The 26,650-nt window shown below is 37.7% G+C and overlaps 1 protein-coding gene across 1 annotated transcript in view; it reads right to left on the minus strand.

Moving 5' to 3' along the window:
* Window positions 1–17,241: 17,241 nt before the first annotated feature.
* LOC126334942 (cyclin-dependent kinase 8) overlaps window positions 17,242–26,650 on the minus strand; it is a 54,750-nt gene continuing 45,341 nt past the window's right edge. Inside the window, exons 9-10 of the mRNA XM_049997684.1 lie at window positions 23,330–23,435; window positions 17,242–17,928 (exon numbers count right to left, since the gene is read on the minus strand). Coding sequence (XP_049853641.1) covers window positions 17,599–17,928; window positions 23,330–23,435 — 436 coding nt within the window. The 3' untranslated portion in view covers window positions 17,242–17,598. The remainder of the gene's footprint in view (window positions 17,929–23,329; window positions 23,436–26,650) is intronic.

Below are 26,650 nucleotides of genomic sequence, written 5' to 3' on the forward strand. Positions count from 1 at the left end.
CTTGATCCAACACTACACTATACAATCAATCATCAGTTATCCACAGTCAGGGGGTGGGATCCCTGTTCAATGAAAAATGGTGAGGCCTCACATCAGGCATTCTTGGCATACAGCCACGCTACAATTTGTGGCAGCTCTTTCACCCCATTAATGCCCATGTTGCATTATAGCAAGACATACTATACACACCACTGAAAATTAAACAGTATACCTAGATGTGTAGGATATTGATAGCAAAATAAATAGTGGATTTGACTGGTAGCACTGCCTGAAGAAAGTGTTCACATTACTATGCAAATAGCTCCGGGTCAAGGTGACTAATATTCTCAACATTCTTCAGGTAACTCAATATTCCATGTGCTATCTCTGTGAATATTTAGGGCCCTATAGGCCTACACACCCATTTAAAAGGGATAATGTCAAGCTTGCAAGTAAACTGTGCCAAAGAGCAGAGAAAATAGAACCTATTTCAGGCAGAGAATTGCAGTTTGCACAGATAATTGCTCAGTTGACTACCTACCATGACTCTGATATGAGGGGTGCTTCTTGCATTCAAGAGCTATGGAGATCTACCGTAAGTCTGGAACCTAGAACGCTCTCACTATAGTAATAACAGCAACCTACGACTGTCTTATACATAAGCTGATGGTAACTGATGTTTCCATGCATGGGGGGAGGGGAAGCCCATGACTTGTGATTAACACATTGATCGCCGCACGCTTAGTGATGAAATGTTTCACCACTGGGCCAGACACACAGAGTTGGGCATGAGGCTCTGCTGTAGGTGCTGCCAGCCACAAGGCATCAAGTGTGCAGTTCTACTGTGAACACCAGGGACCACACGCCATTCAACATGCAAGTATTTTGAAAGGTAAATTATACCAAAGAATTTGGGCTGCCAGAAACAGTGTACATTGCTTCACTATGTTATTTCAAGGAGATGATGTTTCTTGTCAACCAAGAAATGTCAGACCAAAATGTGTCAACATTCCAAGAAGGCTGAGGATTGTGATTCCCTTCTGATCACATTGTTGTTTGATATCCTACCATTAGTACTAACATCAGCTAAGAGGATTACACTACAAATCACAAAACAATGCAGCATGTAACTTTGATTAGGATCCGAGACTATGAATTACATTTACATTGTGGAAATAACCATACCGTGCGGAATTCCTCCACTTACAAGGGGAAGGCCCTCAGACACAGCCAACCGATTTGGCTCCAATTTGGCAGGTCGCTTGTGTACAACCTAAAATGAAGGAATCTGAGACATTTTAGGTCAACACCCACACGTTTTTGAGAAAATCACCCCTAAAGGTTATGAAAAGCAATCGACTCAAAATTGGGGGATCGATGCATAATTGTAAATAGAGTAATTTTCTTCATCAGGTATGGGGTCCGAAAACGCATACTTTTCCAGAAATCGAGGTAAGAAACTTTTACAACTGCCACTTCTGTACCCACATGGTAAACGCTTTTCGTCGACAGTACCGATAGAGCAATAGCCAAGCTAACTGGCTGGGAATCGGAGAACCCGGGTTCGAATCTCGAAGAAACTTTATTTCCGGGCTTCAGAATTGCAGTGTGTGTTTCAGGAAATCCAGCGGGAATTGCACAACCGCACGGATGCAATAACTATTCACAGCATAATTCATAACCAACTTTCAGCACCGATTTTTCAGGCGATGATATCGTATGCGTGGTGCGCATCAAAATTAATTCCCGAAAGAGACATATTTTAAAATGTAAACCAAGTTTGTTTTCCGCCGACTCTTCGGAATGAACAGTGTAGTTATCGAAAGATTGCATTCATTAGATGTTCTCGGTGCCGTGGGTATATTTGTTTCGAATGTTTATATGACAAGTACCATCCATCTAGTTGTTTGAAGAAAAGTGAGGACAACAGTGACTGGAAGAACCATTGTGAAGTGACCTGGAGTAACATTTTAGTTGTTTTCTATCCCAAGAGGTTTGAGAAATTTATTTGCCTACTTTATTATTATTATTATTATTATTATTATTATTATTATTATTATTATTCCTTATTGATTTACTTATCTTATTAACCCTCCTATCCCTATCATTTGAGATATGGAAAAATACAAACGAAAAGAATAACATCCTCTAGGGTTCTCCGATTCCCAGCGAGATACCTTAACCGTTGCGCTGTCTGCGAAAAGCATTTACCATGTGGGTACAGATGTGGCAGTTGTAAAAGTTTCTTTCCTCGATTTCTGCAAAAGTATGAGTTTGTAGACCCCATACCTGACGATGAAAATTGCTCTATTTACAATTATCTGTCGATCCCTCCAATTTTGAGACGATTGCTTGTCATAACCTTTAGGGGTGATTTTCTCAAAATTGTGGGGATGTTGACCCAAAATATTTTAGATTAGTTTGTTTTAGGTTTTACACAAGCGACCTGTCAAATCTGAGCCGAATTGGCTGGCCGTGTCTCAGGCCTTCCCCTTGTTAGCCATTTCCATTGTTCTTCATCACATGGAATCTGATGGTAGAAATTTAATAGATGCCAACATGTTGTATGTTTAGTTTCTAGGTTACACTTCATAAAATATAAGAAAATCTCTCTCCAAAGCACGAAATTTAGATTTTAATGTTAACTATGTACTTCATTATTGTAAAATAATACTAAACAGAATAACAAAATAGAATACTGTGTAAAGAAGTAAGTGCTGACTTGCCCTCAATATAATATTTTACTCTGCAGTAAAGTGTTCCAATGCAGACTGAAAAACAATTTTTGGAAGGTGTTGGAGGGCGTTTGTGACACAACACACCACTGCTCCAAAAACTGCCCCAACCAGATGGTAAAAAAAATAAAAATTGGTTCTATCTATGCACAATATCTTTCTATGGCTACATCATATATAGGCAGAAGCCTTAGTGGAGGCAAAACTGAATAATTGAGCAGGTGGCCATTAACATCCTCAACAACTCTATTCAATCCATTGTCAAGCCAATCTTGGAACAATTACTCTATGTTCATGAAGGCATTGTCCATTTTTGTAACTAATTTCATTTCCTACTGTCAGTAAATTTCATTTAGTTGCAAAGATGCAAAATGGACAAGATGATGCTTGCTCAAAGTCTTAAAAAGTTTCTGAAGCTGAAGGACATACACAATAAAAAATAATAATAATTTTCTTGAAACATTGTAAAGCTAATAAAAATTCAATGCGCTCTTTTAATGGTTTAAATGTGTTTATTTTTCACATTATGTGTTCTACAATTGTAATTGGATGCCATTTGAAACACACACTCACCTAGATAGAGCCTTTCAAACCTTTGCATATTGTCAAACACATCTCTCTTAATATTTCTCCAAGTTCACATGCAGATAAAGAGTTAAGGTCTTTCAAAGCTGCTGTCAGTTTCTAGGTATCAGAGTACAGCAGTGAGTTATTTTTGGCAGTATTGCCCCTCTGAACATTTAAAAAAATGTATTGTGATATAGAGCAACACATCAAATGTTTCTTTATTTGTTCTTAAATAGTTCTCATAGTCTTCAGCATCTGTTTCTCACAATTTGTTCAACACATGACATACTCCTCTACAAATAGGATCTACATAAATACCAAGTGAGGTGGTGGAGTGATTAGCACACTAGACTCTCATTTGGGAGGGTTGTTGTACAAATGCTCCTTAAGTTATCTAGAGCTAAGTTTTCCATGATTTGTATAAATCATTTATGAGCTTGTGCTGCATCTCTTATTCTCACCAAACATCATTCCCATATAGTAAGTCTGTGTGAACAGTTTTGTTTTTTAGCTCTTCCAGTAAATTATTCCGTGCCTCTATTCAGTAGGGACTGGGAGAGAGTGGGTGTGTTTTTATCTCAGGTGGCTTTTGATTTCTGTTGCATTTTCTACACACACACACACACACACACACACACACACACACACACACACACACACACGTGTAAATACCGGTATTTGTTTGAGAAGCACGGTCCTGTTGGAGATGGTATGCCCTTGCGTTCCTTCAAACTGTTAACTGACATACCCAATCAGTTAAAGGGTGGCATTTTTCATGTAAACACATAATTGCCAGAGGTAAAAAAACTTATTTTACTGACCAGAGACTGAACCGGGGTCTTGGGATTAGAAGTCTGCGACCTACTCATTGAGGCATCCAAAGCCACACTCCTCTCCATTATGAATTCTAATTTAGCATAGAATTATTTAACAGTCAAAACCCATACTTACAAACAAAGCAAGAGCGCCACAATAACTTCATGATGAGTGAATTTCTTCATAAGCTTGCAAGGGAAGATGTTTGCTCAGGCCCAGGCAGCCACTGAACTGTTTCAGCTCCAGGGGTAAATCACATTAGCATCTGACTCATGATGAACCAAAATTTCTCAATTTTCTGAAATAGATAATCACTTCTATTATATAAAACTGACATGACACTAAAAGAAACAGAAAAACAGTAGTGGCTGTAATACACAGATAGAAAATTTGCAAAGAACTTTACTCTGTTTTTCCTCACAATGTTACAAATATTGTTAAGACCTCTTATTTTCTCAGCTCGGTTGATAAATGGTATACTTCAGGTTGGAGTCCAAGCAGTGCGTAAATGTAACAGAACATCTTGCAGCACCTGAAGATGAGTGGATCGGTCATTGAAATATTATGCACAAAATGGAAACAACTCGGCTGGACACTCGGGAGGACACTATTAAATACTGTTAAGCCTCAATAGCTCAAGATTTTATTTGTCCTTTTCCTATTCAAATGTTATTCCGCTCTAATGTGGTTGTTACTGTGTTAGTCTTCTTTTCTTTATTTCTTTAGTGTCGTCCCCCCCCCCCCCCCCCCACTTATTATCACACCCAATAGCAGAAGCTTCGCATTGACAGCTGCCACATTTCTTAAGCATCCCGTCTCTTTCATCCTATCTCCTGAGTTCACTCACATTCTTTTGTAAACTTGCACAGTGATTTATTGTATGCCCAGTTAATGTTTCAATCTGATACCCACATTAAAGTACATTAATTAAGCAAATTTAAGTTGCATAGGCTCATGTTAAAATGTGATGAGCCTGTCTCTGAAGATCTCCAGTGATTTTCAAGCTGTCCAAATAATTGTGCATAAATGGTTACCAAATTCTTCATGAGTTGATAAACTGTTTTTGTTTCAGTGTGTGGGGTCAATATGGCTCCTATCCACTGTATTACAAAGTCTGCACATTATAAAACATACTGAAGATGTATTGCTTTTAATTAGAACACACAATATTCTAGAAACAGCCAAGGACGGTGGTGCATTGGTTAAGTATGGACATCCATTCGGGGGGCGGTGGGGGAGGAGACTATGTTAAAATTTCTGTCCAACCACCCACATTTAAATTGCCTGTGGTTTCTTAAATTGCTTAAGGCGAGTTACAATACAGATTGTGTGAAAAGAACACAGCTAGGCCTAAATATTTTATTTATCCACATCTGAGCGTAATCTACAATAATCCAGTTATCAACCCTTCCTTCATTCTTAGTATATATAAATGCAATAAACAATGGGCCACACACACATCAAATGCTTCATTGTCTGCCAGGCTATAACTTTTCGCTATTTAATGGAATTGAATGTACATACATGAAATATAAATGCATTTAAATTTAGGAAAAAAGATAAAAGAAAGTCTCAACCTATTTTTCCAAACAAACATTCACAAGCTAATGTCCTCTGTGAATGGATTTAACTTGCAAACTATGCAATACAATCTTTATCAGTCCAAGTTGTGTCAGTCCTCTGATATGTTATCAAGCAGACTCTTTCACTTAACATTCCAGTAATTCCCTGGGCACCTTAGCCTCATAGATGAGATCGTGTGCAAACATTACACTGGCTCTGAGAGTCAACCCAACACTAAAAATACAATACAATACAATAGAAAAAAGAGAAAAATGTACCCTCCATTTCACAACACAGTCTAACCCATTAATTAGTTGCTGTGTTAGAAATTTGAATTCTATGAGTCATGTTTTGAAATGAGGCCGGCATTAGTGAAAACCCATACCTCACAGAGTTGCAGAGATATCCAACCTAGTCACATATGCAAGGTATATGTAATCTTTCTAATGTGTTGGGAAAGGGCAACTAGTTGAATTCTTACAATAATGCGATGGACCTGTAAAGGAAGAGGTGTCCATGGCCATGAACATTTTAGTTCTATGGTGCAAAATTTAAGTGGGGGTGCAGTATCTGTAAAGGGGGGGGGGGGTGTGCTTGAAGACTATCTGTTAAAGAATAGTTCTTGTTGGACAGCAGGCAAGAGCACTATTAGAGGAGTACTGGAATGGGTGAAAGTTGAACGTTTCCAACTGGGTACCCAGAACAAATGTGCTTTCAGATGGTGAAAAGATCCCAATACCTGGACAAATGAAGAGACGGACCTGTTAGAGACAATCCTGGAGAAATCAAGTCATACTCCAATTTAGCCTTGATAATAAAGTGAAAAGTGGCAATATCTTTCCATAAGAATATAGATATTTTGAGAAGATAGTTGATACTAGAAAGTGGGAGTGTAGTAAAGAGAAATTGGCAGCCACAATGGACATTAATTGATTATTGGAGATGGGGAAGCCTATAAGAGAAGGCCAGGTCCAAGAAATTAGCAATAGACAGCTCACTGGTTTCTTGGTAATCCACTTGTGAAGTTATTAGAAGGGGCTGGGAGGCCAATACTAGTAAACAGAAGGCAAGATGTCAGAAAAAGATGGACTTCTGGACACTGGTTTAACAAAAGGGTAGAAAGAAACATATTGAGACTTTCCCTGTAGTAAAAATGGAGCTAATAAGCAGGCTGACAATTATGCAGATGTATTGCCAAGTGGCAGATGAAGAGTAGATATGGAACATGGACCTGGAATTAAGCTTTCATAGATAGTTGGCATCTATCTTTAAGCATATGCCAGTTCAGTATTTCCTAGGCATTTTCGCATGGTTCCAACAAACTTCTGACCATTCATGCCACCCTTCTGTGCATACATTTGATATCCGCTGTTGGTTATTTGTTGTGGATCGTGCACCAGAGCAATATTCTAGAGTGGGTCGCATGGGTAATTTGTAAGCAATCTCCTTTCATGACATTACATTTTTTTTTAGTGTTCTACCAACGGACCGAAGTCTGGCACTGCTTCACCTTCGTCTGACACCATGTCATTACTCCATTTCATACCTGTACAAATTGTTACACTCAAGTGTTTGTATGAATTGAATGATTCCTCTAGTACTAGAGGAATTAACCAGTCCCTGTAATTCTTGGTGCCAAGTGGAAGAATAGAGCCAAAGTAAGTCTTGACTTTAACAAGATAGCACAAGAGCAGGTGGGGGTGCTGAATTAATTTTTTTGTGAAGTGAAGTGAAGAGAAATGGACAGGGGCCAAGCTACAAGGAAGAAATTATATTGTGGCAGGAAGAGAGTATAATTGAAAATGGAGAACAAGAATTTCAGAGGAAGAATAATTGCTGGAGATGTTTGGAACAGGAGGAAAAATAACCGAGAGCTAGAGATGACCATTTCAATACATCCTGGCACCCAGAGGAATATTTTCACACCACAACATTAAGCTGAGTAGAGTGGAGTGTTACTCCAGAATAGATATAATACCATCTTTACCAGCAAGCAGTATGGTATCCTACTCAGATGGAGGGAAGCAGGTAGCCAGGTAATCAAACAGATTTGATTCCTCTTGCAGCAATAGATGAAGATAATAGGGAGGTGAGACTGATGTCAGGTGCAACAGAGCTGAATCACTACATCTGTGTGCAATGCGGCCAGTGATGGGGACATCACTAAGAAATTCAAAGGAACCAAGTTCTTTTCTCAACATATTTGACACAATGCTATTGCCAGGTGAGTGTAAATAAAAATCGCAACCACTTTTACATTCGGGTGGAGAGCTTGCATATTTACATCCTTTTTTTTTTTTTTTTTTTTTTTGCCTTAATCTTTCAGTATTCTCCTTCATTTGAGCTCTAGATAAACTGCTGGGTCCTGAGATGAGACACATTTAGTGTTGTGTAGGTGCTATTTTAGTGGCTTCTCATACTTTTGAAGAACATTATGAAGTAGTGCGAAAGTTATGTAATAAGTTCGGAGAATGGAGGCAGAAGAGGTCAAGACGATTAAAATAAAGAAGTGCCGTTTTATGAGAGAAGAAATCATGAGCAGCAGGCATCTGAGCTGATAAAGAACACCTCCAAGCCATTAGAAATTAGTAGCAAAGATATATTTACATTGGATTGGCTGTTAGTGCGCATCTCATCGAACTCTTCCAAAATTACCATTGCTCCATCTCTCTGAGAACATTAAAATGCAATCAAAGATTGACAGCAGAATATGGTCCCAAAGCACATGAGCCTAGTTACTGAGACAGGTGCTCGAGGAGACAATATAGTTCCCAAAAGGGAGGAATGGACAAGAGAACTGTGTATTGTGCTTGGGTCAAGGCCATCTTGAGGTGGTAGACAAACGGAACCTACTTTTATGCTGTTGGGCATGTATCAGCTGTCATCAGGTCTATCCTGTGCTACAAGTTTCAATTTTATTCCACATGTCCTTAACCTGTTTCTGTTCCACAGATTTCAGTGATTTATTGGTTTCTCTATCCATGATGTTTTTATAGGTAGGTATGGTAGTTGCTGTAGGAATTCTAAGATAGTCTATTAGTTGGGCAGGAAGATCATCACACTTGTCAGACAGAATTAACATTAATGTTATTTTTAGAGTATTTTTTATTTCTGGTGCTTAAATCCATGTTTATCCTTTGTGTTGAGTCATCAAGTATTTATAACTGAGAACACACTGACTAATTTACAATTGCCTCTGTTGAGGGTTGCATTTGCAAATTTTGTGCTGCTTATAACCTGTATTCTAACTTGCGGGTGATACAAATTTTAAGCCATTATACTTGTGGAATTAAGCTTTCAAGCAGAGATAATAGATAATATTATTTTCTTGGGGGTCAATGTTGAGGCATGAACGAAGATAGCAAATTTGTTAAGTGCCAAAGCAAAATATGTATGTAGCAAATGGTGGAGGTTGCACTGCCACAGAGGCAATTTTTGCTTCATTGTATGAAATATGCTTTGTAATTTTACGTTCTTGTACTTCTCTTTCTTCGAGCTACACAGGAGAACACTACTTGAGACAGTGGAGGCAAATATGAGTCAGACATTAATTTTTTTTTTTTGTATTCCCTGTAAGTTTTCCCTCACTAGAATATCAATATCATGTGGTACAACTACTGACATGAAAAGGCTTAGGGGCATATGAAAACAGGCACAATTTGCTTTGTCACCAAATCCCAAGCCAGATGTTGCAGGCTGAAACCTCCATTTAGTATTACCATGAGCATTTTTAGTTTACAGCATGTTACAGATGCAGGGAGCATTAGTAACTTCTTATATTGCCCAATGTAGAATAGTATCAGGGAGATTCTGTGCCTGTCGCAGATCTGCTGATGCTGCCTCCCCCCCCCCTCCTCCTCCTCCCCCTCTTCTCCATACTAACAAACTATTTTCTGAATTCTTTTCTATGCAGATGCATCAAATTTTATAAGGGGTTTTAACAAAAATGAAGCTTTATTGAAAAATAACTCTCCAGTGAGATTTGTGACAAGAACTACATGGGTTACACATTTAGCACAGTGATTAGCAATGAAACTTCGTGTCAGAGTTTGATTCACAGAAGAATAACAACAAAATACCTAACACATACTTGAAAGTAACGCCTAATTCTAATAGTCTTATGGCACCTGGTGCTTGAACAATGCAGTCTGTGACCAATGGCAAAACACAATTGTTATTATATATTTTTCAAACTGAAGAAACAATTGGTCTTTACTCACACAAAGTTTTGTATGACTGGTTAACATATCAGAACTGAATTACATAAAGTAACACACACTCACCTTGAGACTTTTAGGTATAGAGGTTTATATGTTTCACAAAACCTACATATTACTTTCTCCAAAGATGATTTCCATGCGCCACAGTGGCACCTGTGCGGAGCAAGATGATGTTCAAATCAGCTGGAGAACTGGGTGTCCCTCCATGAAGAGACAGATGACCAGTCGCACCACAGGAGGCCGATGAAGTCACTGTTGCTATGGCAGACAATGCTGCATGCAATTCCTGATCGTCAGACAATACACTTGCTGTGTCACGACAGTTGAATATCCTGTGGTCCACTGTATGGAAGGTGCTGCACCACAGGATGCACAATGACGTATTGACTTCACTCTCCACTTTCTCACAAGGACTGAAGTTGATGAGGGCTGGCTCTGAACCATCTTATGGTCAGGCGAAACTCATTTTTCTCTGACGGGTGAGGTGAGCACACAGAGAATTGCTGAGTATGGGGATCCTCACCTCCAGTCATGTGCATGCATGAAGTTCCTCTGCATGGTGAACGTGGCACCGTAGGGTGTGGCTTCACGGTTATGTTTGTCATTGCCCCATTATTTTTTGAACAGGTTGGCTCTCAAGGACCAAAGACGTGTAGTGTGAGTGAAGTTCAACTGCTTCTATGAAACACATTTGGAAATGATCAAATTATCAGCCGATCGTTTCCAAATGCTTGGCCGGTACGATCATCTGATCTAACTCCCTGTGATTGATTTCTGGTTGTGGGGCTACCTGAAGAACAGGGTTTACCAGGGGAACATTCACACATGTGCTGATCTGAAGTGCAGCATATCAACAGACGTAGCCAGCATACCTAAGGAGATGTTTCATTTGATGTGTAGTATGCAATCCTGCACTTTCAGTCTCTTCTGGATAATGATGGGTGCCATATGAGCCACTGTTATAGCAGTAATGGTACTAATATGTATTGGTATGATGTACCATAGAGATGAGGGCTAGTAGAAATCCTTGGGTTGTTACCCAAGGATTGAATTTAATTGATGAATATTGAATTTAATTGATGAAAGGAGAAAATACAAAAATGTAGTAAATGAAGCAGGCCAAAAGGAATACAAACGTCTCAAAAATGAGATCGACAGGAAGTGCAGAATGGCTAAGCAGGGATGGCTAGAGGACAAATGTAAGGATGTAGAGGCTTATCTCACTAGGGGTAATATAGATACTGCCCACAGGAAAATCAGAGACCTTTGGAGAAAAGAGAGCCACTTGTATGAATATCAAAAGCTCAGATGGAAACCCAGTTCTAAGCAAAGAAGGGAAAGCAGAAAGGTGGAAGGAGTATATAGAGGGTCTATACAAGGGCGATGTACTTGAGGACAATATTATGGAAATGGAAGAGGATATAGATGAAGATGAAATGGGAGATACGATACTGCGTGAAGAGTTTGACAGAGCACTGAAAGACCTGAGTCGAAACAAGGCCCCGGGAGTAGACAACATTCCTTTAGAACTACTGACAGCCTTGGGAGAGCCAGCCCTAACAAAACTCTTCCATCTGGTGAGCAAGATGTATGAGACAGATGTCATACTCTCAGACTTCAAGAAGAATTCCAATCCCAAAGAAAGCAGGTGTTGACAGATGTGAAATTTATCAAACTATCAGTTTAATAAGTCACAGCTGTAAAATACTAACGCGAATTCTTTACGGACGAATGGAAAAACTGGTAGAAGCCGACCTTGGCGAAGATCAGTTTGGATTCCGCAGAAATGATGGAACATGTGTGGCAATACTGACTCTACGACTTATCTTAGAAAATAGATTAAGGAAAGGCAAACCTACATTTTTAGCATTTGTAGACTTAGAGAATGCTTTTGACAATGTTGACTGGAATACTCTCTTTCAAATTCTAAAGGTGGCAGGGGTAAAATACAGGGAGCAAAAGGTTACTTACAATTTGTACAGAAACCAGATGGCAGTTATAAGAGTTGAGGGGCATGAAAGGGAAGCAGCGGTTGGGAAGGGAGTGAGACAGGGTTGTAGCCTGTCCCCAGTGTATTCAATCTGTATATTGAGCAAGCAGTAAAGGAAACAAAAGAAAATTTCAGAGTAGGTATTAAAGACCATGGAGAAGAAATAAAAATGTTGAGGTTCGCCGATGACACTGTAATTCTGTCAGAGACAGCAAAGGACTTGGAAGAGCAGTTGAACGGAATGGACAACGTCTTGAAAGGAGGATATAAGATGAAAATCAACAAAAGCAAAACGAGGATAATGGAATGTAGTCGAATTAAGTAGGGTGATGCTGAGGGCATTAGATTAGAAAATGAGACACTTAAAGTAGTAAAAGAGTTTTGCTATTTGGGGACCAAAATAACTGATGCTGGTCGAAGTAGAGAGGATATCAATTGTAGACTGGCAATGCCAAGGAAAGCGTTCCTGAAGAAGAGAAATTTGTTAACGTTGAGTATAGATTTAAGTGTCAGGAAGTCGTTTCTGAAAGTATTTGTATGGAGTGTAGCCATGTATGGAAGTGAAACATGGATGATAAATAGTTTGAACAAGAAGAGAATAGAAGTTTTCGAAATGTGGTGCTACAGAAGAATGAAGATTAGATGGGTAGAACACATAACTAATGAGGAGGTACTGAATAGGATTGGGGAGAAGAGGAGTTTGTGACACAACTTGAAGGGATCGGTTGGTAGGACATGTTCTGAGGCACCAAGGGATTGCCAATTTGGTATTAGAGGGCAGCGTGGAGGGTAAAAATCGTAGAGGGAGACCAAGAGATGAATACACTAAGCAGATTCAGAAGGATGTAGGTTGCAGTAAGTACTGGGAGATGAAGAAGCTTGCACAGGACAGAGTAGCATGGAGAGCTGCATCAAACCAGTCTCAGGATTGAAGACAACTGACCTTTTTACTTTAGTTGATTTTCATCTTATAATCTGTTATTCAGGAAACTATCCATTACATTCAACTGCTCTTCCAAGTCCTTTGGTGACTCTGACAGAATTACAGTGTCATCAGCAAACCTCAAAGCTCGCTTCTCCCTGAGCGTACATTCCCTCTCCACATTTCTTTCCAATGTATAGACTGAATAACATCGGGGGCAGCCTACAATCCTGTTCCCTCCTCTCTCAACTACAACTTCCGTTTTACATCCTTCAACGTAAGTCTGCAGCCTGGTTTCTGTATAAATTGCAATCACCTTTTGGTCCCTGTGTTTCATCAACAGCTATTTTTAGAATTTCAAAGAGCACATTCCAATCAAGACTGCCGAAAGCTGCTTTATAATAATCTACAGCCATATATTGCACATGTTCTAACACATAAGTTATACCAATTCAAGTGGGAAACACTCAACACCTGCTCTATAGTCCCGATCTTTCACCAAGTGATTGTCACACACCTCCAGTCCCTTAAAAAAGGCCCTGAAAGGTCAACAATTTCAGTCAGATGAGGATGTACAGCAGGCATTTATGGACTTCTTCATGCAACAGGACACAATGTTTTATCAACAGATATCTTAGAACTGGTGCATCGGTGGTATGATTACCTCAATGTTCACAGTGATTATGTCCAATTGGCATACCAATTCTGGACTGTATGGTCTTCGAACAGTTCTTCTTGATTGATGCTTACATACAACATGTCGATTTTTTTTAGCAAGATAACCACCATAAATACCAGTTTTTACATAGATGTTTTTGGTGTAAGATAGCCACAAGCCTAATATAATATTGCTAAGTGAGAAAACTACAAATAATGTCAGTTCTTATTCTGCATATATACTACACAAAATTTCATTGAGAAGAAAACATCTAAAATATATCTGGGAATATGATCACTCTCCATGACAAAAATCAGTGCATACTTGGCACAGCCTCCCATTTGGACCCCTTGTTCATTGCTTCCTACTGTGCAAATTTTCGTTCTAATGATATTTGCTTACGTCCCTTAAAATGCACCTGTCAGATAGAAACCAGAAACAAGTTAACCACTATAGATTAATGTTTTCCACATGTTATGACAGCAGCCCATATCTTTCTGCACCATTGGGATTATGGAATTCTCATAACAATAGCAGTGTCCATAAACATGCAGGTAGAAATTTTAAGAAACTGGCAATTTTGTGACTATCAACCACCCCCATTTTCAGACAAAAATACTGGTTAACCACTGATAAGGTATTATAAACTCACTTTCTACCAAGCGGTTAAATTTTCTAACATTGGGTGTAATATAGTTTTTCCTTTAAACATATTGATCATTCTCTCCCTACCATGGCCTTCTGAATACTCACTTATGCACAGTGCTCTGTATCTTTTAGGGAAGGCTTAATAAAGCTCAGAACCTAAGAAATCAGTCACTCCCTCTTTCTTTTCTATTTGTGTACAATTATGATTATTATTCTATAAAACAAGAATAATGTTTTCTCTTAACTGTGAAACTCAGTTTAAAGTGCTACACTGTTAGTAAAATATACTGAACTTGGTTCTAAGGAATTCTTAGGTAAGTGTCGCATAGTGACGCCTTAGACAGAAAGAGAAAAACACAAAAATGCATACTATGGTAGTCCAGTGTCCTGAGTATTACTTTGGAATTTTGCTCCAAATACATGAAATAACATAAATTCCATGAAAGCCAACCCTGTTTCATTCCACCAACTATTCACATGTACAAATACACTATTTATGGAGTGTAAATTTATCACACAGTATCATATCTGGAGAGATCAAAAGTTTACAATAACAGCAGACACCATGTGACTAAAAGTCTGTTTAATACTGTTCATTTGTAGTCATTACATGTAAAGTTTCACAAGACATATATAAATAAGACCAGCAATGTGAATAAACTTTTGTTAAAATCTATGCACAATCATCTTGAAAGTCGCAGTTCACAAAAATTCACAATGATGTTCATTCGATTCACATGTCTCGGGACAAATTTTTGGTGCACACCTAATAAATACATACTCCTTCCAGTACAACACAGTGTAGTTTTGAATGTTTGGGACATTGATTTATAAAACCCACTATCAAAATGCTTTCTGTGCTTGTCAAGAACAGACTGCTCTTACACAAATCAGTTACACATAGGAAAGTATCCCAGTGCTTAGTCTGCAAATTTGACTATATAAACTGTGTCAACTGATCAACAATTCTAAAATGAGACACTACATGAAAAATTATTTCCAAATAAGCATATAGTTCACCACATGCATTCTTACAAATATAATCATGAGCACACAGCTACATATGCAGTTCTTCCTCCCCCCCCCTCCCTCCCTCCCTCCCTCCAAGACTTAGTTATCAATGGGATGCTAACTAGTTCCCTCCCATTTCTATTTATGAATTTAAAAATGAAATTATAAACGTGTTCTCATATTTTTCATAGTTGTGAAATTCATATAACTAATGAAGGAGAAAGTAAGCTTTTGTAAGTACAAATAATAACTGTGATTTTTTTTGTTGCCTTCAAAGAGACAACGGTTTTCTAGGTCTGTGTACTTGTGTAAGACCATATGATTCTGCTGAAAATTAGGTTTACATATGTTGAGATTTCTTCAGATATATTATTTCTGTGTATTTTTCTTTAAAAATAGTGTGCATACATGCAGTACAATTACACAAGAAACATATTGTTCCAGTTACTATGAAATTACAGAGAGAGACAGCAGTAATGCTAAATATAGTTGTGAGATAGTTTATCAAAAGAAACATAATGGCAGTCTACTAAAATTAAAGGGAAGAAGAAACTTTAAAACTGTCTGTAACTCAAGGTTGGTTTCAGCACCACAGTGTTATCACTGGGTATAATTCTGGAAAAGTTTGGAACCTAACACTATTCTTGTTGGACAGAGAAAGAACATCTTTCTTCAAAGAGGTTTATCAAATATTTATAATGTGGCTGGATGTCATAAAAAGAAATGTTAGAGATGATGTAGTTATGTTTGCTACTGAACAAAAAATTTACCATCATTGGTATTTTGTCAGCTGTTTCATTAAAAATATATGGATAGAATGTGCTAATATTTTGTATCCTAATATTTTGTAATGTGGGAATGCAGAGAGAGACCTTCCTATCATTTGAAAGTACTTCACACAGCAATTATATTGATTTCAATGGAGCATGAATTCAAATATTATCTTAAATGTCTGCAAAAACACTGATTCACTGTAGGAACAATAAATAGCAGGCACACAATGCTGTAAACATACCCTGATACAACTTTTGTAGATAGTGGAAGACCTCCAGGCACCTGATACTTCTCATACAAAGAACTTCTAATACACAGCTCTATGAAAATACAAAATGTTGTTACATGCAAGTAGTTGCAAGCATCACTGGGATTAGAGCTTCTGGGTAACAGTCAAAATTTCTAAGTCTTTAACGACATGTATTCTTCCTTCTGAATATCTCTTTACTTCTGAGTATGACTTAAATAAAGATTCTGCATTTGATTTACCTGTTATGTATAACTTGACTCATTCCACTTCCCTCAAGATACACTTTTTATGATGGGATTTATGGAACACAATGCATGAAAGAATGAATGATTTCTTTGTTGTATTTCTCAGCAACATTAATATACTGCTTTTCCACCTTCAATTACTGTCAAATGAGAACTAAAAAACAGCTGAACACCTCATGGTAGAGGAAATTGTTTCCTATTGGTAATAAGAAGAAAAATTATGACATTTATTTACACTACAGAATGACTGCACAATGAACAACCATAATTTGAAAACTGCTTTTATGAAGTCTTTACTTTCATTTTAATCTTTTATGAAGATATGTTAACATAAACATAGACAAAGGAGACCATGTGCACCAATACTTAATGTCAGTCTTTAAAAGCAGGCATTAAGAGTGAGCTTTCAGAAACAAAGGTTCCTCCTCCTAAGCTGATGTACAGGGAATGGGGAGAGGTAGGAGATGGGGGTGGGGAACCTTTTACACTGCATTCTGGTACACAAGTAATAAAAGTTGTATGTCTATGTCTACTCCAATTTGTGTTATCACTCCTCTTTTACTCTTTTATCAGTTCTCTCTCTCTCTCTCTCTCTCTCTCTCTCTCTCTCTCTCTCTTCAAAAAAATAAAAATAAAATAAATTAAAAAAAGAAGAAGAAAGAGGAGAGTCCTATCTAAAGATATTGAAATTCAGCAGCAGTTGCAGGTTGGATATTTATGGTCCTCTTTCTCCATCCTCGTACACTTAGAATTTTGTTGTTCAGTGTATTATCTTCACATATATTTGCAATGTACATTAATAATTAAAAGATGACATGGTATGCATGCTGAGAAATGTACATGAGAAATCAATAACATGGAAGTGAATTTAGATTTAAATTTTTATTGCACTTGTGTAAGACATACCCGTCACATGTACAGTATTTTTAAATGATCATTCTGTTAAAAGTCATTTCCCTTCATAAGAGCACTTTATGTGAGTGGTGGATGCCTTGTATGTCCTGTCAGCAACCTATAAGTTTGTCTCTCTCAAGAGCGCATTTGTAGCATTTACGCATTCAGTAAAAATGTTGGTGCTGAAAGTCACCCACAGTCCTGAACAACAGACATCAACACAATGGTTTGTGCACTATCATCAGTTTTTCAATGAATCATGGCATTAAAAAACAGCACAAATTTTTGGTACTCAACAGTCATTCACAAGGCAATATTGTTGCCAGTCAGAAACGCTGGAACGATGCTTGCGGTTGTGTGTTTGCAGTGGATGTATATATCATGGCAGCAGCAGCGACTGCAGCTGCTGCTGCTTGCTGTTGTTGCTGTTGTTGTTGCTGCTGATGGAAATCTGCCTGCTGTTGCTGTGCCTGCTGCTGCTGTGCTTGTTGTTGCTGCTGCTGTTGGGCTTGCTGCTGTTGCTGTTGTTGCTGCTGTTGCTGCTGAGCTGAGAGCCCTCCTGCACCTGGCTGCTGAAGGCGTACACGTTTTGCACTTGGCCCATGGCCATTGTGGTGGTTGTGATTGCCTTGGTCTCCTCCACCACCTTGGTTGCCCTGAAGAGAATCCTTCATATATGAGCACATTAAAGGCACCACCTCCCTTAAAAATATATTTTTCCAAGCATCATAATTAGAGAACACAAGACACACAAATATAAAGTTTTGTATTTTTTTAAGAAGGGTATAATTTACGCTTGTTAGCAAGCTTCAGTTTCACACATGCAGTTTTTGTTTCTATATTCATTTCATTCTCTCAGACAGTGGTGAGGATTGGCATCATTTTAATGTGGAATCCTGTCTGTTTTTTGCTCAACCAACTTTTCCCATGTTCTGGTATCTCCTCAATTCTTCCCTTCAAAGCTGTCATAAGCAACTGTACCAAGCCCTCTTCTGGTACATGCTTCACTGATTATTTTTCTGCAAATCTTATTACTTACAATTCCATTTATCAGGAATATAGAGAACATGTCACACCAAGACAAACTCTCATGCACTGGAAAAAGCATTTATCTCCTTCAGAAATTAAGAACAAAATAATGGCTTATAATTTATGAGGGAAAAAATACAAGGAAAATGACTGGGAAACTGCCAATCAAAGGCAAAACCACAACAGATGTAATGACTGTGAACTCAAGAGGAAATAAAAGATTATTACATTTCCAATTTAACTGGTGTCACAGTTCAGCATGTTATTACACTAGTGTCATGTATCTTCAAGTTGCTGCAAACTTATGCCATACACCAGAGTTGATTCACTTATTTAATTACATTTGTGTTGCTGCTTCAAGGTTCACACAGTGGCAATATTTCATGCTGTCTCCAAAACGCCCTCAGCTCACTACACACCACATTTCGGCAGAATAACCTTACCCAAATCTTTTTTTTTCAAACTTTCTTCATTTCTGCTTAAACTCCTTAAAAATTTGTGCCTTGACACTATATTAATGTTTTATAATATGAAATTCTTACTTCTGTATTCAGTACCTCAGGGAACAATACATAAATTCTTTTCCAAATTAAAAAGAAATGAGAGTTCAAATTGTAAGTATAATCTTTTTTATATATAAACATCTACTGCTGGTCTCTCAATAGCGATACCCTTCCTCATGTTGCCTTCTGCACCATTTTCACAAACCAGGGCCTCAGTGACTCTTACACAAACCTTTTTTTGTTTATTTCCCCTTCTCTCTGACATGTGCTCAATATCATCTTCACAATTTCAGGCGGCCTTCATAAAGAAACTGAACAACCTAGCTTTTCTGGCTTTTTTTATCAACTATTTGCTTGAAACTGATCCATGATAGCACTACATGTCCAAATTGAATGATTTTAGCTCCTGTCTGAGGAATGAGGAAATGTCTTGTTTATATATTTAATGAATATATTGGGGGATGGTTAAAATCTCCTTCAACTCTTCTAATTCCTTGTGGGAATGTAGGTATTAGTGTATTAAGGCTTTCTACAACATTCTCAGTTACATTTAGACGTTGACAGCTTAATGAAATTACAACTTCTATTCTTTTCTTGATAGCTGTGAATACATCATCTTCCATCCCGTTGAATTTTTTTTTTTATTGGAATGATTCGATTACCACCAGTTTCTGCTACTAACCAACTCCCATAATTGATTATTATGTAAACTCCATATATTTCCAATGGTGTTTCAAACTATAGTGCACTGTTGTTTTCTTACATCACTTATGGTAAATAACAGGATGGTTAATTTGAAAAGACTGTGCCTGATTTTCTTCTCTATACTTGCCCAACCCAAGTTGGAGCTCCATCCCAAATCATCTTGTCAGTGATGGCGTATGGTCCTTTTGCAACTTGTGCACTTTTTTTACTCTTGATTACCAATATCTTACTATTTTTACCAACTACACATATTCCCTGGAGTCTGGAATGTGCATTTTGAAGGCCTCTGCAGAACTGTGTATAGTGACTGGAATCTAAAACATTCTTGTGTCCATTCCTTGCACAGCTGCTTTGGTACCTGACTCTAGTGTTTAATGCCTTTTAAGGTAACTATGTAACCCTGTGCTATGTTTGCTCTAAACAGAACATGATGTATATGCAAGTCTCCACGGCTACAGCATACACAACAAGAATACACCAGATAGCGATACTGCATGGCCAAGGGTGTTTCCTGTTCATAGTATGAGCAGCACTAGAGAAAGACTACTGATAAGCAACATCACATGATAACTCGCCCATGCTTGTATAGGCTATAAAACAAGCGTACAGCAAGGAGGTGGCACATTCGCCATTAACTCCACTTCCTGGACAACACCAAGTCAACACGCTGACCTCTGATTGCTATTCACCTGTATTATGACTGGAACACTGACGTGTATTCTTTAACACTGCTGAAGATGAGCTGGTAACAGGTTGTTCAATGCTCCACTTTAAGCATACAACAGCCAGGCTGTTTCATATACCAAGTGATAGCTTTTTCACATCAGCTTCACTGACATGTGGAACTGTGCTGTGCACTGTCTTCATTGTGTTAGTGAATTACATCATATATACAAAATATTGTATCAGTTTTCACAACAGCTGGTATCACATTAACATTTGTTATGCTAAAGATGTAAACCTATGAAACCACACAACAATATTTATAATGTGGAAGGAGAATAATCTTTGTCAAGTAGCAGCACACAGAACTACTTAGGAAGACAAAATTGGCATTTTGCAGGCTTTCAAAGGAAGGGGTGCCTTCTTTTTAGGAAGATGGGAGAAAAGTGTTAAAGCAAGAGACTTGTAAGCCTTAAGGACATTGTAAAAGTCAAAAACAGTCATTAAGGACCCAGAAACTGTATTGTCAACCTCATGTAGTTAGATAATAAATAGTACCAGATTTTAATTTGCTGATGCAAGTGAGCAACATGTCACAGCGGATAATACATTGGATTCACATTTAGGAGTAAGGCAATTCAAATCCGTATCCGACTGTCTAGACTTATGTTTCCTGCAGTTTCACTAAATCGACGGTTTCTGCAATAAGAACATGGCTGATCTCCCTACTCGTAATTCCCCAAACTGAGCTTGGCTCCATCTCTAATGAGCTCATCATCTTAATCTTCTTTAATTTGTTGACAAGATGTGTTCAGCTTAGATTTTATTAAGACATTGTTCACTGCTGGAAACGATCAGACCTGATCATTATAGTATGTGGCGTGAGACCACCATAGTACAGCACTCAATTTCCTCATGAAAAAATGATCGTGGGCAGAAATATCCCTTAGTGTACAAACAATGTCAAGTAGTTTCTTCAGAAGCAGCCTTTACTGCACAACAGGTACAACCAATGACAAATCTTCTAATGGGTATACATTACATGCCTGGCTAACAAATGGACAATGTGCAAAGCCTTCAGCAATAATTACAACAATATATTTTCGTCTATCAGGTTTTCGTGGAGTGACTGATTAGTGGACTTCTGTGTGTTTTGCCAAGTTGTTATTTCCATTTTATACACAGTATTTCAATGACCAACCGAGCCGTCTTCTTCAGACACTGAGTTCCACTGTTAGGCGTACCTGAGAAAGACGTTGAGACTGAGTCCAAGTAGGAGAAGCTAACTATCACTTATCTATATTATGCTGGCCCAATATCTGAAAAGATTGGACAGATTCCTATGGGAACATGCCCTCCAGTGTTATTTTGCTCCCTTCAGTCGATATAAAAAGGTATTCTTCATAATGTTAAAGATGATCCAGGTCTCCAACACGTGGGCATGTATTGTATTCTATGCAAATGTGGCACATATTATTGAGGCAGACAATCAGAACAGTCAAGAGGAGATGCAAGGGACATCAGTGACATACCTGACCAAAACAACCAAGCAAATCAGCTGTCACTGAGCACTACCTCGAATATAATCTTAAGATACAATGAGACCAGTATTGTGGTGCAAATGCTAGGTTTCTGGGCCAGCATAACTAAGGAGTCTATCAAAATAATCATGTCAGAAAACCTAATAAACAGGAATGGCAGCTTCAATTTAAATAATGCTTGGGGTCCAGCACTAAAATCTCACCAGTTATCATATTCACCAGATTGGAAAACAGTAAGAGACTATTTTATGGAATATCAATGCAAGCTATGGAAAACAAAAGACCATCAAAAGGCATAGTGTATGTTGGGAATTGAACCGGGTTTTAAATAGTGGTGTGAGACCAACAACAGTCTGCAGACTGCTTGAAGTCCAGCAAAACTCACAGCACCTAAAGAAGATGGCTGGGTTGTTCATCATCAAAATTTGTGCATAAAATGGAAGCAACAACTTGGCAGAACACCCAGAAACACACTGTTAATATAAAACCACATTAACCCTCCCCAGAGCCTAAAAATTTTGTCCAATGTCAAGAACGCCAGTGGAACAAAAATTAGTGCCCACACACTTTCAGATAATAAAAATATATAAAACTGAAATGATAAATCAAGTGAATTCTGTCTTCAAACATTTCCTCGCACAGAGAAATCAAAATATCTTATCCCATTCATTTTTTTCTACTTTGGTAAAATTTAGATGGCACAGAATTCAATACTAATGAAAAGGAGCTGAAATCATATAAGTTCAACAAAGTATCAGAGAATGATAAAATTCTTTTCAAGTTCTACACAAAGCTGGATTTACTAAGATGAAAAATTGACATTTAGGGGTGATACCATTTACTTTTACATTTTTGTAGGTGCTTCAAAATTATAATATGTACTGACTGACAGGAACACAAATGATCACTGTCAGGTGAAGATCACCATTGGTCAATAAACAACTAAACAAAAAAAAAAAAAGATTATATTTTTTAGCAACTATAATGAGTATGGATTGCAAATACTTTAAAAAAATCATGGTGATGTTCCTGGACATTTAGAAGGACTGTATTGATGTTTAAGGAGGGCAAAGAAAAGTGTGTCTGCAAAAAGTGGGTGCAGGATTATGGAGAAGAGGATTCACATAGCAATATGAAAAAAGTATGACGACGATAGGAAGACAAGAAATGAAACTCATTTATTGCTCTAAACAACATGGCTTTACTGTTTTATTCGTGAGTTGTAGGAGGACAGAAAAGGAAATTGGGCACATCATTTTCAAAAGAACCATCCTTCTATTTGGTTTGAGCAATTTAGGGAAACCATGGAAATGATAAACCTGGATGGCAAGACAAGAATTACTACCATTCTCTTGTGACATGTCACTCAGTCACTTCCTACAAACTGGAGATGAAAAACACAATGATGACTGATGTATGAACTAACATGTATGTGTTATTCAGCAACAAACATGAAATAAAAATTAAAGACGCATATGTCATCACATTTATTGAAGCTGAATTAAGCATAACATGAGTGTTATACAAATTGTTGAACTCGCACACAATTATTGTTTCACAATAAACCCAGAAGCAAGGAACATACATGGCAAGCCCACGCAAGAGACTCTACTTACATTGGGCGGCTGATTCTGTCGAGCCTTGTTGTCTGACTTATCCTCATTGTCATCATCAGTCAAGAATTCCCTCTTTGGATATGGAATTGCACAGCCAGCAAACACACTAAACATAAGATAACAACATTATCTAAACACAGCATTCACCCCACATACTTATGTGATAAGAAACAAATACACAAAAAGTTACAACTTCTGAAATTTTCCTGGCATATTTCTTCTTCTAATTATTTTCAGGTGTGTGGCCAGATCTCCTTGACATTCTGCCACTATATTTCAGCCCAGAGATATCCAGCCATCTTCAGGTGAGTAGACACGTACTGAAGAGCCTAGGTACTTTCCCGCTATTTATACCAAATCTCGTGCTTGCATCTTTCAGCATATGTGCATGCGACGGGGTCATTCGATATTCAATGATTAGATCATCTCTCACTTTCACTACCAAAGGCAGCACACACAACGTGGCTGTCCCACACATCATCATCACCTGACGCATGCGCCAGAAGATGACAAAATATTTCGCATGCTTGAATTCGGCATAATTACTGTGAATGCACCTGGGCTCTTCGGTAGTTGTTTACTCACCTGAAGATGGCTGGATGTCCTTGGGCCAAAATATCATGGCAGAATGTCAAAAGGATGTGGCAGCACACCCAAAAATACTAGAAAAACAAAAAAAAAATGTTTCTTGCTTGTGAAAACTGCCGCTTTCATTTTTAACCTTATCATATTCCAAAGTGTTTTCTTCTGCATATACAAATGCACACAACAGAAAACTGACATTGAATTAGTACTTAACACATTACAGCCCAGCTTTACATTTATGACTGAACTTTTCCTGAAGTTTTGGACCATAGTGAACTTCTATAACCCTGCTATGATTATTTAAGGATTGTTGAATATCCATTCTTTGTTTTCTGTTAGTGGTAATTATAAGCACACCATACTACTGGAAACAATTCACAAATGAATTTAAACATTTTTTCAATGACTAGAATCTCTTCATATCATGGATTTTGGGTATGCATAATAATCAAAATATTTTATCATTTGTTCCTTAATAAACAAACAATCACATATGTCATTTACTGACATTTAAGCAACATTATTTGAATGTCAGGGACACATACTACATTTTCAGTGTCACATAAAAGTAATGCTAACAACTAATAAAAGCACTTTTAATAATTCTTACCTCAATTTTGACAACTTTTCTATAAGTCTTGATTTGTTAACTTTTTTTGTAGCGAATAAGGTTTTAAGGGCACTGAGACTTTGAGAGAAAACTGTATCCCCCAAAACTCCTCTCTTCCAAAAAAGGAAATATGGCAAGATAAAAGAGGTACCACTCATTCTGCCTTACAAAAGAAAAAAAGTGGTCTGTTGCTGTGTGAATGGCATGACAATTCCATTGCTTCTGCAGCACCAAATACAAATGGTATGAAAACCCAGTAACTAATCTTAAAAGGTATTCTCAGCAATCAAGGAAACACACTGAAGTTCCTTGACACTCTATCCTGACTGAATGCAAGCATACTGGGTAGAACTGATTGAATGGCTAAAAACGACAACCAGAACAGGATAAATACCCATAAGAGGAAATGGTACCATATTTGACAGACTATAAGAGACACTTTTTCTTCAAAAAATTGCCTTCAAAATTAAGGTGCATCTTATACTCAAAATTAATGTAATAATTACCTATATTTGATTTAAAATTCCTGCCACTCTTAAAAATGGACACATATTAGGTGCCACAGCCATGGAAGCCTATCTCTATCTGGCAACATTGGATTCAACTGGCAGCAGCAGTGCACTGATGCAAACAACATGAGTCGCAGGGATTAACAAGCTTGTTCTCTCCTGCCGTGCCATCACAAACTGAGAACATTGACTAGCCTACGATGGTGCAAGTGAACTTGAATTCAAAGTCATTTGTTTTTTCGGTAACAGTGCAATATTTTTATTAGTTGCTAGTTTCGTAATGGAAAAAAATAAAAGATATTCATATGATGTGGGCTATAAATTGAAAGTAATTGTATATGCAGAAGAACATGGAAACAGAACAGCTGAGTGGTAATTTAGTCCTCCATCAACAGAAAAAAAAGTAAAGAAGAACTGAAAAAAATGAGGAAGACTAAATGTGCAAATAGAGAACTGAATGCAAAATGGCCAAAACTAGATAGTGGCGTATTGAAATGGATTCAAGGACATCATCAAAATGGCACTGGAATTGATACAAAAATTATTCAAATACATGCTAGTAAGCTGGTGCAAACAGTGGAACTTAACAAACTTTAATGATGGAGTTAGTTGGTACTACAGGTTTATGAAGTGACATGGATTTAGCATGTGAACCAAAACCAAAATACCTTAGAAAATGGCAAAAGAGTATGAAGAGAAAATATTATCTTTCCATTGCTTTATTATTCAACATCGAAAGAAAACCACTATGGAATTAAGACAAATAGCGAATATGGACGAAAATTCTCTGACATTTGATGTGCTGAGTAACAGAACTGTTGTCATGAAAAGTGCTAAAACTGTAACTATAAAAAGAAGTGGACAAGAAAAAATGCACTACACCAGTTTCCTTTCATGTTGTGCTGATGGTACTAAACTTAATTCAATGATAACTTTCAAATGTAAAACAATGGCAAAACCTTTTGAAATACCACCAGATGGTGTTGTTCACGTACATGACAAGAGTTGGATGGACCTGGGAGGTATGAAATTATGGATTAAAAGAGTGCGGGAGAGAAGGAAAGGTACTTTATTGGAAAAGAGTTCTGTTCTTATGCTAGATCAGTTTGGTAGTCATTTGAAAAATTCTGTGAAAGACAAACAGAGAGAGGGAAATACAGAGCTTTCTGTTATTGCAGGAGGACTTACTTCACAATTGCAACCTCTTGATGTCTCAATAAATCAACCACTTAAAGTGTATATGAGAGAGAATGGAACAAATGGATGATGGATGAAACACAACATGAATTCACATGAAAGGGAGCTTTAACGTGACCTACAATCAAATACGTGTGTCAGCGGATAAAACAGTCATGTTCTAGAGTGAGAGAAGACATTACTGTTAAATCTTTCAAGAATTGTGACATATGTAACGCTCTCGATGGCAGTGAGGATCATCTTATATATGAAGAGGGCAATGGTGATAACAAAGTGGAAGAGGAAGAGGAGGAGGAGGAGGAGAAGGAGGAAGAAGAAGAAAATTCAGATGACAAGTTTCAGGGATTTTAAAGGTCAATTCAGTTTTATAAACTAAGAATTTTTTTTTTTTTAGTTTGGCTCTGCAGTCTAATAACAAAA

Source organism: Schistocerca gregaria, chromosome 2, assembly GCF_023897955.1.
Source record: "Schistocerca gregaria isolate iqSchGreg1 chromosome 2, iqSchGreg1.2, whole genome shotgun sequence".
Taxonomy (NCBI): Eukaryota; Metazoa; Arthropoda; class Insecta; order Orthoptera; family Acrididae; genus Schistocerca; species Schistocerca gregaria.